Source organism: Desmodus rotundus, chromosome 6, assembly GCF_022682495.2.
Source record: "Desmodus rotundus isolate HL8 chromosome 6, HLdesRot8A.1, whole genome shotgun sequence".
Taxonomy (NCBI): Eukaryota; Metazoa; Chordata; class Mammalia; order Chiroptera; family Phyllostomidae; genus Desmodus; species Desmodus rotundus.
Genome location: NC_071392.1, coordinates 64,078,829 through 64,098,679, shown reverse-complemented (window position 1 = coordinate 64,098,679; position 19,851 = coordinate 64,078,829). Strand labels below are relative to the sequence as shown.

General features: G+C 40.6%; 1 protein-coding gene and 2 pseudogenes across 1 annotated transcript in view; 2 read left to right on the top strand and 1 right to left on the bottom strand.

Annotated features, from left to right (window-relative positions):
- Nucleotides 1-14,685, bottom strand: part of CAPZA2 (capping actin protein of muscle Z-line subunit alpha 2) — a 59,183-nt gene extending 44,498 nt beyond the window's left edge. The window contains exon 1 of the mRNA XM_024555769.4: nt 14,515-14,685. Within this exon, the coding sequence (XP_024411537.1) occupies nt 14,515-14,553 (39 nt within the window). The 5' untranslated portion in view covers nt 14,554-14,685. The remainder of the gene's footprint in view (nt 1-14,514) is intronic.
- Nucleotides 2,857-8,351, top strand: LOC139440998 (RAB11-binding protein RELCH-like; annotated as a pseudogene).
- On the top strand, nt 11,082-11,535 carry LOC112300417 (activated RNA polymerase II transcriptional coactivator p15 pseudogene; annotated as a pseudogene).
- Nucleotides 14,686-19,851: the final 5,166 nt, after the last annotated feature.

Sequence of the window (19,851 nt, the reverse complement as noted above, 5' to 3'; positions counted from 1 at the left end):
AAACATAACATACTGGGTGGAAAGGAATCAAACATACACAAAAATATATACTCTATACACTGTATGCCATTTATATGACATCCCAAACCAGGGAAAACTAATCTATGGTGATAAAGAATATGGTTGGGAAAAGGGTGTGGGGATTGATCAGAAAGAGGAATGAGGGAACTTTCTGAGGTGACAGAAAATTTTCATCTTATTTTGAGTGAATGGTGTGGTTGCACAGGTTTATATAATTCTGAAAATCCATTGACCTGAACATTTAAGACTTGGGCACTGTATAGCAGGCAAACTATATCTTAACTTAAAAAATGCAAAAGAATTCTTTCAAATATAAGATAGTATATCTTATTTCTAATTCTTTATGTATAAATGTTTAATTTAAAAACTTGGTAACCATGATAATTAAGGAATTAAATATTAGCTTGTTTTCTAATAAAAAATTATTCACAAACCTTTTAACATAAATTTTTATTGCTAAAATTTCACAAAATGTATTTATCCAACCCTTGATTTTCTAATGAAAAACACAGTAAAAAAATTAAAGATAAAGTGTTAAAGAAACAAAATACAGGACCTTGCAACTTCTGGCCAAGATGGAGGTGTAAGATAGATATGCTGTGCTTCGTTGCACAACCAAAAGAAAGACAACAACAGATTAAAAAAAAAAAAAAAAAAAAACTGACGAAGTCAAACTGTATGGAGTCTGACAACCAAGGAGTTAAAGAAGAGACATTCATCCGGACAGGCAGGAGGGGTAGAGACGGGCAGTCAGGGTGGATAGGACATGCAGCAAGGTGATGGATTGGGCAGGCAAGGCAGTGGCTGGTGGTCCAGGCTGTCCCAGCTGTCCCATGTTTGTATGCGGATAAGCTGGGAGGAACACCTCGGAAGCCAGACAGACCGCACAATCCAGGGTTTCAGTGCGGGAAACTAAAGCCTCAAAACCCCTGGCTGTAAAAATCTGTGGGTGTTGAGACAGCAGGAGAAACTCCCAGCCTCATAGGACAGTTCATTGGAGAGACCCATGGGGTCCTACAATGTATACAAACCCACCCACCCAGGAATTAGCACCAGAAGGTCCCAATTTGCTTGTGGGTAGCAGGGGAAGTTACTGAAAGCGGGGTGAGAGCTGAGCAAGTGGCACAATTCCCTCTCTGACCCCTCCTCCACATATAGCACTACAAAGCAGTAAAGTAGGTTCCCTTGCCCTGGTGAATACCTAAAGCTCTGCCCCTTACAACATAACATTTGTGCCAAGATAAAGAAATATGCCCCAAATGAAAGAATAGATCAAAACTCCAAAAAAACAACTAAGTGATGAGGAGATGGCCAATCTATCAGATGCACAGTTCAAAACACTGGTAATCAGGATGCTCACAGAAATGGTTGAGTATGGACACAAAACAGAGGAAGAAGTGAAGGCTATGCGAAGTGAAATAAAGGAAAGTGTACAGGGAACCAACAGTTAAGGGGAGGAAACTGGAACTCAAATCAATGATTTGGAGCAGAAGGAAGAAATAAATATTCAACTGAAACAGAAGAAACAAGAATTCAAAAAAATGAGGAGAGGCTTAGGAGCCTATGGAACAACTTTAAATGTTCCAACATCTGAATTATAGAGGTGGCAGAAGGAGAAGGGGAAGAATAAGAAATTGAGTGAATTAGAAAAAATAATGAAGGAAAATTTCCCCAATCTGGCAAAGGAAATAGACTTCCAGGAAGTCCAGGAAGCTCAGAGTCCCAAAGAAATTGGACCCAAGGAGAAACATGCTAAGACACATCATAATTAAATTACCCAAGATTAAAAATAAAGAGAGAACCTTGAAAGCAGCAAGAGAAAAAGAGTTACTTACAAAGGAGTTCCCATAAGACTATCAGCTGATTTCTCAAAAGAAACTTTAAGGCAAGAAGGGCCTGGAAAGAAATATTCAAAGTCATGAAAGGGAAGACCTACATCCAAGATTACTCTATCCAGCAAAACTATCATTTAGAATGGAAGGGCAGATAAAGGGCTTCCCAAATAAGGTAAAGTTAGGGATTCATCATCACCAAGCCCTTATTATATGAAATGTTAAAGGGACTTATCATAGAAAAAGAAGAAGATCAAAACTATGAGCAGTAAAATGACAACAAGCTGAGAATATCAACAACTGAACCTAAAAAACAAAAACAAACTAAGCAAACAACTAGAATAGGAACAGAATCACAGAAATGGAGATCACATGGAGGGTTATGGGGGTGGGGGTTGGAGAATGGGGGAAAAGGTCCAGGGAATAAGAAGCATAAATGTTAGGTACAAAATAGACAGGGGGAGGTTAAGAATAGAATCAGAAATGGAGAAGCCAAAGAACTTATATGTATGACCCATGGATGTGAACTAAGGGGGGGCGGGGGAGGAGACGACAGAATGCTAGTGGGATGGGGAGTGCAGGGCAGAAGGGGATAAAGGGGAGAAAAAAATGGGACAACTGTAATAGCATAATCAATAAAATACACTTAAAAAATTAAGGACCTTAGACTTTCATTCTGAATTACAGTAAGTAGTATGTTGGCATAAATCTTCCTTTGTAGAACATATTTGCCTTGGTCTCCTTAAAAAATATTGGGACATTTTTTGCTTAAATTGAGGACTCTGGTCCGATAATGTTTTTATTTGACTCACCATTTCCTTTATCAGTGTACAATTTATAAGAAGGAAATCTCAGGCTCACACTGAATAAACTGAAGCTGACCATTTCATACATCATCTTTCTAAAAAATCTCATAGCAATGAAATTTGTACACTTTGAACTCTTACTGAGTTTTCATCAACTAGCTTCTGTTTGCTGGGAAGATTTAGCTGATCATTGACGTATGACGTTCTATAGAAGACTGCAGACCAAGTAAGCAATATAATGCATGAGTAAAAAAATCTAAATCACTGAACTAAACTATAAAATTTGAGGTGAAAAGGCTATTTTATGTTTTCTTTATTAAAATACAGCTGAAAGAGTAACAATACAAAACAAAATTCCTATAAATATATTATGGTCATATTTATCATTCTATAGGCAAATATGTTAAAATTTGTTTTCAGAAAATTATGTTAAAATCTCATATCAAATTAACTTTTTTTCAAAAATTGGCTAAATTTCCATCCCCTCTGCTTCCAAAATCCTCAATGACTGGGAAGGAAAAAAAAAATCAAGAGGGAAAAGAAAAAGAAATCAGAAGGGGAAAGAGACTTTTGCCCATATACTGCCATATTTGAGTGCTTAGAATCAATCATGCCTGGCAAATAGAAGGTTCTTAAATATTTGTTGAATAAACAAACATTCAATCTCCCTGGGATCCCTGTTGTCTCTGCCCTATACTCTTCACTTAGTACATAGCTATCATGCCTTGAATAAATCTATAAGAATAAACTCTCATTTATTTAGAACAATCAGGGATGTAGTATTTCAATGAAATGAACATTCTAAGAGTTATTGCTAATGCAATTTTACATATAGGCTGTTGATTTTCAAATAACCTATACTCAAAATCACAAAAAACTTATGCTAATATAAAGCATGATCTCTTGGAGCCAGATTGGGTTGGATTTTCATCTCCACTATTCATTAGCTATGTGAACTTGGTTAATAATAATAGTATTAACTATTTTTACTAATAATATTAGCAGTAATAATAGTAGATAATAGGTATACTTGCATTAGTATAGTTCCAGTATTCTTAAAAACAGCTCTGAAATAGACATTTTCACACTACGTGTTAGTGTTTTGGTGCCCTACAGTGAGTGCTACAAGGCAACTCATGCCCACCCATTTGTGTTGTTGCAGTGCATTCACTTCCCACACACCGAATTCCTTTCTCCACACTTGGAAAGCTCACCTCAAAACCTAGTGATAGCAACACAGGAGAAAAAGCTAGATTCCTAGCTGCACGGTGGCAACGTGCAGTTAAAATCTGGGTTTTTACTTAAGCCAACACAAATAACCAGCATGCAAGTTTTAATTTTTTAACTTCTATATACCTGTTTAATAGGCAAACTCAGGGAGATGAAATATATCATTTCTTAACTTTCTAAAACCTTTGCCTTTGTTAGAGAAAATATTATCTACAACTGCTCTCTGAAAGACAAAACAGAGATCTAGAATGGGGATTTGAATTAAGAAGTCCAAGGCTTTTCACAGAGCTGCTTTCCAGAAGATAGAATGGGACCCAAAGAAATCCCTGAGTAAACTCATCTACCCCCACTGCTCCTATTTACCACCACACAACAATAATTCTCAATCTATACACCTCCTAGGGATCGCATCCTCTCTCAAGATCAATCAAGATCCATTTTTCTGAATATAACTTATCTATTAGAAATCTCTACTACAATGCTTCAAAGATACCTAAGAGACTCCTCTCACCTAACCCCACACTCCCTTCTGTTGCTGATAATATTGGCACCACCTACAAATCATTCCACACTTTTCCCCCTCCCACCATTATTCATTAGTCACATGAATAATGAGCGTCTGTCTCTCTTGTGCAAATCCGATTCCCTTTTCCTTGATTCCACTCCATTCACAATCGGTGACTTTGTTCCTAGGTTGTGATAACAGCTGTCCTGCCTGCAGTCACACCTTTCTCTAAAGTTCATTTTTCTGCCCTTGTGGGGTGGCTCATTGTTTGGAGCATCTGTCCCAGACAGCAAAAGGTTTCAGGTTCAATCCTCAGTCAGGGCACATACGTAGGTTGCATGTATGATCCCCAGTTGGGAGCATGCAGGAGGCAACCAATTCACATTTCTCACATTGATCTTTCTCTCCCCAGCTCCCCCCCCACCTTCTCCTCTCTCTCTAAAATCAATAAAACATATCCTTGGGTAAGGATCAAAATTCATTTTCCACCCTGTCACTAGACTGATGTTTTTCAATGTAAATTCTCATTTTTTTTTCCTGTGTAAAATCACCTAATGGTATCCTACTGCCAACAAGATGAAGTCCACCAAAGTCCTTAGCATGACACATAAGGATTTTCCATATCTGAAAGTTATAGAATGTAACTGTTAACAACATAAACTCTTAAACAAGACTATGGATTCAGACTACAGCTCTATTGCCCACTACCTATATTACCACAAGCAAACAAATTCAGTTTCCTCATTTGCAGTAAATGAAATGACATTTAGAAAAGTGCTAGACACAAAGTACTCAGATAATACCTATTAACCTTTTAAATCTTTTTGCCACTTTTTAGCTCCTACAACCTATCCACTCTTCTTTTTATTCTACATATACACAGTCCTGAAGCCTCACCACTTCCTTTACTCTCTCCAACAAGAACTCTCGTCTTTCAAGTCTCCATATTATTGAACATGTATGATCTGGCCATTTTTATTTGTGGTGACATTGTACACAGCAGCAAAATATCTTAAGTTTAGCGAATGTCAGAAGTTCATACAGAAAGGAAAACTCTAAGATCAAATTATGCTACTAAAAACTTCCTGATGTATTCTTTACAATACCAATCACTAGCAAACACTTCATTTATAAAGGATTAATACTTTTGAGACCTGTGGCCCAAAAGCCTAAAATTAAGGGCCAAAATTATGTGTGCGTTGACATCTAGGGAAAACTGGGAGAGCCTTGAATGGCCTAACAGCAAGTTCCCCTTCTCACTCTGCTCCTGCAGATAAGGGGTTCCCCTGGCCAGACAGTCCTCTTTATCACAGGGAACAGGCACACTTCCTGCTTAACCCTGAGTAGCAGGCAGCCTTCAGGATTATTAAAACAAGTCAATCACATTCTCTGGCAGGAACCAGGGATCACTCCAGCTTCTTGATACTATGAAGCTTGCCTTGCCTCCCAATGGCCTCTGCTTGTTCTTTCTGTTCCTGAAGGCAGACCCCACATGGCCCTGCATTGCATGCTGTATTTCCCTGTCCTGGGCTGTTGAGCATATGTGATTAATAAACTGCTGTTCATCTCCTTATACAGTGTCAGCTGTGTATTCAGCCACCCCTATAGCCCTATGGGAGGAAGCCCACCCTTACAAACAGAGTGAAGAGGAGGCAAATAAAACAAAATCTAACTTATAGGGAAAGCTTGAATTTAAGATATGTAATTGGGAATTAGAAGCAATGAAGTCAGTTAAGCAAACAAATACATAAATATGTATATATGTGAGAAAAGATTCTTCACAGATCTTTGTTATTTTTATTTCAGGTATAAATTTACAGGTGTGGTTATCTAGTTTCCTATCCTCCAATGGATTTGAAGGGAGGATGGGAAAGGTTGATAATTACATTATAAAAAGGGAAGAATCTCAGCCTACCTGACAAAGGCTGCAGGAAACAAAGTTCCTTTACAAGAACGATCAAGAAAACAAAAAAAAAATTACAAATCTAGTCCTGAGATTCAGAAACTAAACAAACTTCTTGAAAAGAGAGCTCTAAAATTCACAGTATATGAACTGTTATTTAAGAATAAGTACAAGCTTACATCAATAACCTTTTCAGATGAAAATAATGATTAGGATTTTGAATTACAAGATGATGTAGATTAAACATTTCAAAACCTCCAGACCTACTGACACCTCTACTATGTGATCAAATAATGGGAAAATCTTGTGATGTGGCCAGTGGAGTGGAAGAAGATGAATTCCACAGTTTCAGGCAACCTTTATTCACTCTTCTCTATTGCTTAGCCTACAGAGAACTCCTTGCCAGTTCATAAATTAGAACATAAAATTAAGTTTACTAAATAGTGAGAATAGTGTTTGATGAAACAAATTAGAAGACCTAGAAGTGATGGACTTCCTCAAAAATGACTCTGTGCTGTTGTAGTAGTTTGAGACTGTTCAACCTTCTCTGGATCAAAATTCCCACAAATATCTGAAGAATGTGGACAGAATTCAGTTGTAAATTATTAAATTTTCAGACAAGGGAAAAAAACAAGGATATTCATCTTTCAATATCAGATGAAATTGATTCCACTATTCTTTTTTTTTTTAATCCTCACTCAAGGATATATTAATTTTAAAGAGAGAGGAAGGGGTGTGAGAAAGAAACATTTATCAGCTGCCTCCCATACACGCCTACCTGGGGATCAAACCCACAACCTAGATATTGTGCCCTGACCAGGGATCAAGCCTGCAACCTTTTGGTATACAGGACTATGCTCCAACCAACTGAACCACCTGACCAAGGCTGATGCCACTATTCTCAAAGAGAATTCCCCAAATCTTTTCTGTAGGAAAAAGAGGAAAGGATGCCATCTTGTCTATCCAGTTCATTTTGATAAACCGCAAAGGAAACTGTCTCCTGCTTTCTACCAAGCACTACTTTCTTTTGTAAATGTCAGGAGATAATCATTTAGGAACAGAGAGATCTCAGACTGCAACAGTGGAAAAACTATTATGCTAATGCTGGGATGCTGCCGGCCACAAAGTTGTTCCTCATGTGCTAGCAGACAAGAGACAGGATGCCCCTCATACCATGTAGACCATGCCTGCACCCTGAGCCTACAGACCAAAATCAGTATCTCCAGATGATGAGAAAACTGTAATGACAGGTTCTGTGGCATTTGCATACATGTTGAACAAACATCTGAAGAAGCCAAACTTTTATGTCATTGATGGGAAGACCCAAGACCCAGAAAGACAACTACTTGGGGCTAAATCCTGTGGAGCAGTGGGCTTGATTTTTCTTAAAAGTTCCAACTCCTTGGTTCTTTCAATGTTAAATGGAAGATAAAGCACATTTGGTATAAGAGGCTGTGATAAAAATTCTTGGTGTCATTATGGCATGCATTGATGATCCAAGTATCAACAGAGTATTGGAATTGTTGTTCTTGGTCTTGGGTGATCCCCCAGAAAAATTAGTACAGCATATCGAGTTTTTACTATTCTGTTACCTAAATCACAGAATTTGAAAATGTGTAATCTTATCTTAAACCTACAATGCTGAGTAAGATTGAAAAACTTCTCAGGGAAGGAAACGAAAGGAAGGAAGGCCAGATGCTCAGGAACTCCACATGTAGGTCTCTGCCTTGCAGTCCTTGATTCTGTCACTATCTGCATTAGTGCTTACAGAAGATACCTTTCTCAGTCAAGCCAAGCCACATGGTGAAATGCCACAGGCAGAATTAACTAGAAGCCTATGTTGCCTCTTTAAAATACATCTATTACTGGAAGAGGTGAGCATCTGGCAGTGCTATTTCAACTTCATGACTGCTAGGTACAACATGAAGGAACAACAGGGTGGGAGAGTTCACTGTAGGCTGTCAATTAATTGTTGGAACCAATTTATATAAATTATTGGTAAAATTAATGTTACTTCAACTATCTGTGTCTTTGTATTCTCCAGATTCTTCTAATGCTTTTGCTGGGCACTGAAAATTGGCAAGATTTTTACAAACATTAAGGTAAAACTTTAGTCCTAGATTTTAAGACTGTCTGAAAAAAAAACTTTGATTTTTTAGCAGGAATTGGGAGTCTTCACCAACAGAGCTATAAATACAGTAAGTTGACAAAAATTTTAAAAAATGTTTAAAAGCCTTGAGCAACTTAATAAAAGAGAGGAGATGAAAGTTATAAAAAACAGTTCTGGCTGGCATGGCTCAGTGAACTGAGTGCCGGCCTTCGAACCAAAGGGTCGCCAGTTCGATTCCCTGTCAGGGCACATGCCTGAGTTGCAGGCCAGGTCCCTGGTGGGGGGTGAGAGAGAGGCAACCACACATTGATGTTTCTCTACCTCTCCTTCTTCCTCCTTTCCCATCTCTCTAAAAATAAATAAAATTTTAAAAAATCTTTAAAAAAAAGATTATAAAAAGCAGACACACACATCCCCCCAAAAAGTAGCTACCTGGAACCAAACAGTCCTGCACTCTATAGTCATCCAAAAGTATACTGCATGCAAAATAAACTAAAAATATCTGTAATTCATCTTAAATCAAATTTAACCAGGAATTTTATCTGAGAACCCAGCCAACGCCACCTCTAACCTCCATATGTTGGACATTATCCCATATAATTATATCCTCCTTGATCAAGGCAGGACACATTAGGGTAGAGATTTCCCAAATCTGGATGTCTATTACATGCACTGGAAAGCTTTAAAAACAAAACACCCCAAACAGATTCCTATGTCCCATTCCTGACGTACTGAATCAATCTTCAGAGGATTAAGACCTAGAAATCTGTATTTTAGAGACTGCCCCCCTTCCCCAGTGATTCTGATGGGTGGCCAGGTATTACACCCACTGCCCTACAAGGGATTGTATGTAGATGCATAATTTGATGTGTTTGGTTTTTATGAAGAAAAGAACCATAGGATTTAAGGAATATGATACCGAAAAAAGGTAGTAAGGATGTAAACAGCTACTAAGTATCTTCTTCCCACTTCAATAATAAGAATTATTTGACATCGTTTCCTTGTAAGCCTGTAAAAATTGCCTATGCCTTTTTGAGTTACAACAGAAAAACACTTTTAAAAACTGTACCACATTTAGTTTATGATCAAATGATCACTACCGCATGTCTGTGTTATAGACTAATTTATTTTGAGTATACTTAAGAGTGGTAATCTGTTTTAGTAAGTTTTCCTTAAGGATTTTTTTCTTTATACTTACCATTTTGAATGGTAATTAAAAACAGAGCCCATTTTATACTAGGTAATCTCCTGAAGTCAACATTAATTTTTCTTTAAATGTTTTAATCATTTTTTTAAATACTATAAGAAGCCCACAAATCCAAAGGCACTATCATTAACTGAAAACTTATATAAGCTATTATTTATCCTACATTTTCTATTTCTTTCTCTCTTCTGAACCATTCCTCAGCCTACCAATACTCCTAATTTTAAAAAAAAATGAGCAGGAGGAGATAGCTTTCTGCTCCCCTCTGTGTAGAGGGAAAGGAGAGGGGAGTTTATGAATTTACCTTTATGCGGTTTCCATTTAAACATATCTCATTAACCATCTCCTGAGAACAGGACTAGTAGATTAAATATGTGTGACCACTGCTCAGGAGAGAAATTAGGGCTGAGTTATGCACTTGAGACACATCAACAAAGATATATAAAAGTTGAAGCTATGGGAGTGGATCACTCTAATCACTGGGGGAAGGTGGGAGGGTTTACAGAAAGAAAAAAAGATCCCTTTCAAGCAATACTGTCTTCCTTCTGGAGTTTGGAGTGACTTCTTAGATTTTCTTACCTGGAGAGGGGTTTGGGAATGGTTCTTTTCATTTGAGCCACAATTTCATATAATTTCAAATTCACAAAAATGCTTCACTGTACAGCACAACAAAACTGCTTTCGGCTTAGAGTTTCTTTATGTAAAAGAGTGTGTGGGACACACTGCTAGGCAAAGGAACAACTTTAAAGAAAATCACTGTGCTGCTCTGGCCAGTGTAGCTCAGTTGGTTAGAGCCTCGTCCCAGGCCGGCCTGCCTCTCTCTCTCTCTCTCTCTCTCTCTCTCTCTCTCTCTCTCTCAAAAGCAATGAAAAATGTCCTTGGATGTGGATTTTAAAGAAAAAAAATTTTAAAGAACATCACTGATAATTTATTTCTTATTAACACTGTGTGGCCGAAGAACAATTTTACATGACTTAAAAAAGCAACGACTTAATTCTAGATTAATTTCTAAACTGCTTCTTACCATAGAGCACACGTGAAACTATACCAGTAGAATATAACTGTTAAATGTGTTAAATATTCTTTGTTCTAAAATGATCAAAACACAAATTAAATTTAGAACCCAACACTATTTAATGTTTACTATTTACAATTTTTATTAAAAACAAAAATAACTAATGGTTGTCCTTTTCAAAATAAGCTGTCAACAATTCAAAAACAAAGGGATATAAACCCAGAAGAGGGTCTTATCATCAAATGCTTAAGGGAGCATACTGTCACAAGTGCATCAACTTTGGAGTTAGACAAATGAGATTAAATACCACCTTTGCCACTTCCTACTTAAGTTTCCTTGGGCGAATTACTTAAAGCTTTTGCAACCTTATTTTAGTTACTGTGAAATGGTAATAATACAACATACATCCAATATACAATAAATTAATGAACGTACAGTCTAACTGAGCCAGGTGCATACAAAGTATAGCACTATAGTTGTGAGTGAGAGAGCAAGGGCTGTTAGGAAGCAAGAGCCAAGAAATGCCTACATCAAAGGAACCTGTGTCTTCAGGCTCTTTGGACACTGATTCTGAGACTGAGGCTGACAAAAAGTTAAAGAGGAAAAGGCAAATTACTACAGAAAAAAACTGTAAAGAAGCAAAAGACTGGTGAAACTTCAAAAGCTCTGTCATCTTCCAAGCAGAGCAGTAGCTGAGATGCTAACCTGTTTCAGACTGGGAAAATGAGGTATGTCAGTGTTTGGGGCATTCTCTAATTGATATTAGAGAATATTGGATGGATCCAGAAGGTGAGATAAAAAAGGAAGAAAAGGTACTTCTTTAAGTCTTGAGCAACGGAGCCTGCTAAGAAACAGATTTCTGACATTGATGATGCAGTAAAAAAAAAATGTAAAATCAGAGCCATATAAAACTTCTACTGTTTCTAGTTGTTTTAATCTGTCTTTTTACATTGGCTTGTTTTCTAAACATTTTCCAAGGTATTGTGCATGAGTTGGATTGCAGAACAATTTGTAACAATACTTTTTTTTTTAAATGTGCATTATTAAAAATGTTCTGAATAAAGCTCACTGTAAACTTTGTTAAGGACAACTGCTTTGTGCCCACCACCTAGTGTAAAATAAAATCAAGCAATACAATCTTAACTGTTGTGGCCTTCTTTGATCAGAAGAATTGGCAGTATTTAAGGCCTGAAGTTTATAGACCTTTTAATCTCAACTTGGCTTTCACATTCAAAAGGATTTGTATGTAATGAATTTACAACCTTTTGATTTGTGAAATTCACAGTTGATCTGTTTTCTTCTAAACAAATGTCCAGTGACACTTCAGTTTCCCCTTTTTATCTTTACTTGAATTTCCTTTAATAATTTGTTCATTTTACTCTTTTTCTTGAATATATTATGCTACAACACTAACTCTACTGTATTAAATATTAACAGGCGTAGTTTGATAAATAACATGGGTTGTATGAAAACTCTGAGCAAGCAAGTATATGTCATTACCTGCAGTCCTGTGGAGTAGTTATTGCTTAGTCTGCAGAAAACAATGACTGGCACGTCAAATTTTTCACTTATTAAACATGCTCACCATAGGATGATGTCTATAAAATCAGATATTGTTAAATTATACCAGGATTTAATAAAAATTGTAAAAGCTTAAAAAAATGTATCGTACTACGTAAGTCTTAACAGCTTCCCTTGCTTAGATTTGCAATCAATAATGAAAGTTCCAAGAGTTTAAAAGTATTAAAAGCATATTTTTGAAAATTACAGACATGGTAGCAGAAAGAGTGACATGATATAAATAGTAGTTTAAAAATGTCACCTTTAAATTCTATGTCTGATTCCATACTAAACATCCTCTTCTCAAAAGATTAAAAGAACATTTAGAGAACTGAAGTGACAAGAGTGTTAGAATTCTATGGCATTAGTTAACTTGAATTTAATGCAACAGTTTGTTTAGCATTTTTCTTAAATTACTAAATATAGTAATGAAATCTACATGTAAAAAAAACATAAAAACGAAAACACCAAAGTCCTTCAAATTAGACTTCTCATTCCTTTACTCTTAAAACATTGCCTTCCACAAGCTTAAAGACATACCCCACCTCCTTTATGCAAATGCCCTGAGAATGCCCCATTATAAGCAATCTTGTTATCTAATTTTGAAAAAAACTTTGCTACTTTAGGCCTTTACAACACAGGGCAGGTCTGTATTAACTCTCCCACTGAGTACTCTCCTCAGCTAGATTTCTAGCGGAGTGTGCTACTTAGTAATTACTACTTAAACTTTTCAGCACTACTTAATTTTAAAGGTGTGTACACCAGCACACATTTTCAGTCACTAGCTTATAGTTATTTACCAATATTACACATGGGAAAACTGCACAGCAACTTTTTGTATAAAGGGATCTATCTGCCTACCAGGTTCTGGGTTATGGAGAATCTCATTGCTGTCCCTATTTTGTTGATTATCACTTTCAGCAAAAAGCACAGAGAAAAAAGATTTTCAAAACGGAAGATGATTATGATCTGCACATTGACATGGGGAAGTAAATGTAACATTACATTCTGGGGCAAGAACACAGGATATAAAAACACTTGGAGCAGCCCTGGCCGGGTTGGAGCTTTCCCCCTGCACCAAAAGGTTGTGGTTAACCCCTGCTCAGGGAGCCCGAGAGGCAAGGATGGATGTTTCTCTCTTGTTGGTATTTCTCTTTCTCTCCTTCCTCTCTCTCGCTCAAATCAGTAAACATACCCTCGGGTGAGGATGAGAAATAAATAAATAAATATACACTTGGAGTGGAGAGCTGCAACAGAAAGTATCCTTAGGCTCACCCTAGGCCTTCTTAAAACATCATGATGAGTTTGTTTCCTAATTCGTACATGGCTGCACTGCTTTGGAACTCAAAAAAGTAAAAGACTGTCAAATTAAGACTGCACACTTGAAACCTGCGACCATCTTATTTCCAGGAAAACAACTCAAAATTAGCAGGGTTCTCCAAACACGGGGGGGGGGGGGGGGGGAGGGGGCTCACAGTAGCCAAAAGAAACGGAGAAAAGAGGGAACTAGTTAAACGATCAGATTTCTTATTTTAAATGCCTGAGAACTTAAGTCGTTCATTTGATTCCAATGCTGTCACAGCATTTAAGATACAGTAAAAGGAGTTGCACAATCTCCCCTCTTCGGAAAAATTCCTGTCAGGACGATGGGGCGCCACCAAATCAGCCCCAAGGAGGGCTGTTGCCTACCTGGGCAGGAAACTACTAGGTAGGGTTTGTGTTTGTGTGTGTGTGAGCAACTCCCGCTAATAACGGGACCTACAAACCTTAGAGCTAAAGACGAAAAAAGAAAAAGAGAGAGGAAAAAGAAAAGCCCCAAGTACCAGGGAAAAAAAGCATTTTGTTTCTGGAAGGAGGAATTAGAAGGGAGAAGTGAAAGTCTGCCTGCTAGGCGGGTTTTCCCCTTATCCCTCACTCCGGTTACACTGGGACCAGGCCGGCCGGCCCACTGGGCAATGCCCCGGGGCCTCCCTCAGGCCGGGACTACACCGCAGTGCCCACCCGGCGCGGGCCCGCGGCCCAGGCGGAGGGGCAAGGTCCACGGCGGCACTGCCGCCCGCCGTGCCCACGCCTGTCGCGCCGCTCCCGCTTCCTATTTTCAGAGCACACGCCCTACAAGGAGCGGAGCGAACAGGCCAGGCAAGGACCTGCCCCCGCGCCGGGCCTCGGGTGCCTAACAGGGACAGGCACTTGGGCGCAGAGAAGGGAGGAGGAAGGGCAGCCGAGGGCACAGACCAATGCCCTTCCCTGGCGGCCGGACCCGGGGCTGAGACCCCGGGGCTCTACTGGCTCCCGGCCCCACGGGCTCCACCCTCCCGCGGCTCATACCTTCTCCTCATCAGACAACTGCTCCTCCAGATCCGCCATTTTCCTTCTGGCGACAAACCGCGGCGGTAACGACGGCGGCGGCAGCGGCCACCTGACTTCCCCCTCTCCGTACGGTCCTCAGCGCCGCGCGCCCCCGACGAGGGAAGGGCCAGCAGCCCCAGCCGCCGCGCACGCGCCCCGGGAGCTCCGCCCATGGGGCCGAGCGTGGCTGTGCGCGTGCGCGGGACCCGGGAGCTGGAGGAGGAAAGGGGAAGAAGAGGAGGAGGAGGTGGAGGAGTTGCCAGCCGCCGCTTGCAGCCGGCTTATCATCATCCTGAGCCTGGGAGTCTTTCCTCCCAACTGACCATATGCACCCGGTCAGCGACAAGTACATTCTGCTCCCTTGGTTATGTTCTCATTAATCCCTGAACTCTGCCAGCTAAAATGTGAAAAACTGTACGAATAGGAGCTTTTAAAACATTATGTTTTTCAAAAAATTGCTAGAAAAATAAGTCAAGTTTCATTACAATACACACACAACCTAGTGTGCAGTTGGAAGATTGCTCCAGATATATTCATTTACAAATGAAAGAATACTTATTGGTCCTTTATTGTGTGCCAGAAAATGTGTTAGTCTCTGGGAATATACAATGTTAAGCAAAAAAACAAACCTGTTTTCAAACATACATTGATCAGTTGGGGAAGGACTGTGCTATTGCAGGGGAATACAAAGTTAAGTCATACGTGGATCCTATTCTTCTGAATTAAATACAGAACGCCTAGTAAAATGTGGATTTCAGATAAATAATGAATACATATTTTAAGTATAATTATGTCCCATGAAGTATTTGAGATGTATTTATACTAAAAAATTATCTATTGCTTTCAAATGTTATTGGACATCCACTATTTTTATTTGCTAAATCTGTCAACCCTACTTCTGAAGCTTGAAGTTTAGCAAGAGAACCATGATGTAGTCAAAGATTTGGCTAAGAATTTGCTGACTCAGTAGGTCTAGGATGGGGCTGGAGAGTCTGCATTTCTCACAAACTCCCACAAGGCCTTAGAGTTTACATAGGAGTTAAGACTTAAATCATTATGTTCTACATTAAAACTAATACAGTGTTATATGTCAGTGCAGATATATATTAAAAAAGACTTTAGTAGAAAATTGACAACTTTTAAACAGTGACTTAACATCATCAGAAATATGTCCTCAAAATGGATCTGACAGCTGCATGTAGATGACATGTGAGAAGGCAACAGGGGGACTCTCCCCGGAAATGGGAAGCGCTGACGAAGACACAGGCGTGCATCGCTCCAGCAACCAGGAAGATACATGCATGGCAGAAAAAAAGAGGTGCACAGGGTTGGTGCCAAAAACCAGGAAGATGACAACCTGGATAGGGGTGACATACCCTCCCATCTATTTCCCGCCCTGTGGGGGATTATGGGAAGGGTCTTTAAAAGGCAGAGCACAGGCAAACACCATGCTTTCTCACTCCCCCTTCCCCTGACTGGTGGGTCTGAGGCTGGGGTCTGAGTTTCCTGAGCTGGGACCTAGCCATGGGGATTTCCAGTATCCCCTGCCATAGCTCTCTGGGACCTGCCTATCCCAGAGCACAGCAGGTTTCATGAAGGAGGGTGGGGCGGGGTGAGGGGAGGCTCCGGCCAGTGGGCTCAGGCCAGCAAGCCGCCGACCCTTCCCAGGTGGGGAACCATGGTGGCTGCTGTCCACTTGGTGGCCCACAGCAGTGCAGGCCAGTTGGCCAGTGCAGCCAGGGAGGGTCAGGCTGGCGCTCCTCCCTGAGCGCTTCGGGCCTACCCTGGAGTTCTGCAGGTGCTGGGAGCAAGATCAGTAAGAAGGGGGCCTCAGGGAGGGGAGATGATATTTGGGCTGGCAGGTCCCTGGAGGTAGGTCCTGGGATGCGGTGCGGCCAGGTAATAAGCCCTGTACCCCTTCCCTGTGTGCAAAACCTCAGGGAACTGCTGCGGCAGCCACCCACCAGCAGCCTGCTCACTCCTCCGGGAGTGGGGGTAGGGTTGGCAACAAGAAATCTACTGTGTATATCTGTAAGTAAATAAAATTCCATTTTCCTTTCTACTAGACTCTATCTCCAGAGTTATTGCCTCCAGGGAGCAGCTGGTGGAACCCCAGTAGTTCGTTACAGTAGTGGCGCCCAATGTGGGGCCCTAGCTGATTGTGGCAGGTCAACACCCCCTGAGAAGTGGGACTGTAGGGCTTCCCAAGTGCTGAGAATTTCTCTGCACACCTGCTAGGGGCATTTGCCCTTTAAACGCACCTGGCAGCTGGAAAGGAAATGGGTCTGGGAAGGAGAAAGGATCACCTGAGGTTTAGGGCTGCAAACCAGGGTCCAGGTGAGAGCTGGCTGTTTTGGGGGAGGCTGTTGTTTGGGTTCACTGATTGTGAGGTTGATAGAAAGCTTGCTTGTGAGTATTCTTGGGAATAATGGAGTTGTGGGTTCAGACTTTACCTATATATTCCCAGTTTGCCTGCATTCTTTTGGTCATAGCTTTAGGCTTGTACATCTGGGCCAATAGGGGCTGTTCTGTGTTGGTTCCTGGCTCACTGGGTAGAATTTTAGCAGACTTGGGTACGTATAGCCATTATCCAAGGTCCAAGGAAGCATTGGTTCATTACTGTAATACCGTGTGGGCTATGTACATTTTGGATTGTGGGTAAAAGGGGCCCATGGATGGTTCCCTAGATTACTATACTATTATGCAACTGGAACAATATTGCCAACAGTTACATAAATGGGATGCAATCTATTATGTCAAGGCATTTATGTCATTGCATAAAAGGATTTCACCAGAGACAAAGATCCACATGATGGTGCAGAGAAGACAAGGGGCCTTAAAACCTCTTCCTGATAGTACACAGGAAAAGAAGGAGAATGAGGTAATAGGCCTCATTAATGCCCTGAACTCAAGGGACACAAGGTTCATAGCAGGAGGACCCCTTCCATCATCATTCCCACTGCAAGCTACCCCTGAAATAGAGCTCAAAGAGGCAATGGCCCCAGCCATGTATGATGAAGGATTAGTCTCCCCTTGAAGACTCATCAGGGCACCCAATTTGGCCAGGGAGCCTCCCTATCTGGGTCAAGGCAGTTTCCTTTGAGGCAATTTGCTTTGATAGGCAGAGCAAATCAGGAAGGCCAGCCTGCTGGCTACTACTGGGCCCACACTCTGTTGTCCATGTCAGACTTACTAAATTGGAAGAATTCCAACCCCTCATATAGGGAGGATCCTCAGAGAATAGCATATCTTATTGCCTCCATTTTTGCCATTCATCATCCAACATGGGCAGATGTACAGGCTCTCCTTAATATCTCCTTAACAGCAGAAGAGAGATGGTTGTTTACAAATATTGCTAATGAATAGGCCTAAATCTCCACCAAGAGAATCCCAATGGGACCCCCGACCAGGTGGGGCAAATCCCTTGACAGAGCCTTGACTGGAACTCAAATGGTGGAGGCCTGGCCTTCCTGGAACATTGCAGAAAGTACATACTAGAAGGGCTTAAGAAAGGGGTGCCCAAGAAAATGAGCCTAAATATGACACAGGCCCTTCAGCAAAAGCCAGATGAGAACCCTTCTGAATTTTTAGAAAGGATCTATCAGGCCTATTGAAAGCACTCTGGTGCTGACCCACAGGCACCAGAGAATGTGCAGATGGTGAACATGACTGCTGCTGGGTAGAGTGCCCTGGATATCAGAAAGAAACTCCAGAGTTTACATGGGGCATTGGGAATGAATCCCTCTCAGCTGATGGACATAACCTTTAAAATCTACAATGGTCAGGGAAGCAAGGAAGATAAAGCAGGCCACGGTGTTCTTAGACACAGGGTGGTGAGACCAGAAGAAGAGGCAGGACCCTAAAGAAAAAAAAGAAAGGCCCACTAGGCACCAATCAATGTGCCCATTGCAAGGAGGAGGGCCATTGGAGAAAGAAGTGCACAAAATTCAAAAGAGGAAGTAGGGATGGAAACCCTCACTGAGAAATGCTAAAAAGGTGAGGGATGTGTGATGACAAATCCCTTACCTTTTTTCCCATCTCCAAATGTGATGTCCGGGATCTATCTATGATGTCCCTTGGACATCTCCCCACAGGAGCCGTGGGTACAGTTGATGCTGGTGAACAAGCTAATAGAGTTTCTAGTAGATAATAGGAGCAACATACACAGTGCTGAATACAAGAGTAACCAAGGAATGTTGGATACAGTAACGGTTATTGGAGAGACTAGACAATTACAAAAACAGGCATTCCTTCAACCCCTAGAATGCCAGGTTGGGAATCAAAAGATTGTACATAGTTTCCTCTATGTGCTAGGCTTCCCTATTCCATTGCTGGGCCCAGATTTACTTTGCAAATTGCATACACAAATAACTTTTTCTCCTGAAAAGCAGCAACTTTGTATAGAGGACTCACTGGAACATGCTCTCCAGCTCCAGGTGCTCCTGACTTGCCTGGAAAGTCCTGGAGGTGAAGTCTTCCCACCTGAGATCTGTGAACAGGTTGACCAAACAATTTGGGCTGATGGAACCGCAGGTAAAGCAGTCAATGTCCAACACATAAATTTAACCTAAAAGAGGAGGCATGGACCCCATGGAAGAAACATTATCCTTTCAAAATAAGAAGAGGCTTTAGAGGGGATTCAGCCAGTATTGCAGAAATTCTTAAAATGGGGACTATCTCAGTCATGCCAGTCTCCTTATAACACTCCCATTTTGCCAGTCAAATAACCTCACTCTGATGACTATCAATTTGTACAGGGTCTTAGAGTCATAAGAGTTGAGGATGTTCATCCTGTGATGCCCAACCCCTGTACTTTGTTGACCATAGTGCATGGAGATAGCAAATGGTTTTCAGTCCTAGACTTAAAGGCTGACTTTTTCTGCATCCCAATAGATGAACAGGCTCAACTACTGTTCAGTTTTAAATGACGGGACCCAGAAACAAAAGCCATTCCCTAATGCTGAATTGTGCTGCAACAAGGATTCAAGAACTCCCAGACTTTATTTAGTAAGTATTACCTAGAACTTAAGAAATATTCAATTGAAATCAGAAGTTCTTCTGCAACATGTAGATGACCTTGCAAGGCCCAGATTTGCAAGCGTGAGGTGGCATAGCTGGGACTGCAACTGAAACAGAGCACTAGGAGCTTGATAGCAGATAGAAAGCAAGCCATTGCTACACAAAAATCCCAGAAAACTGAAACTTTGTGGGTTCTTAGGATTACAGGGTTCTGCTGAATTTGGATTCCAAATTTTGCAGTCATAGTGAAACTACTGTACGATTCCTTGAAAGGACTGGACTCTGAAACATTAGAAT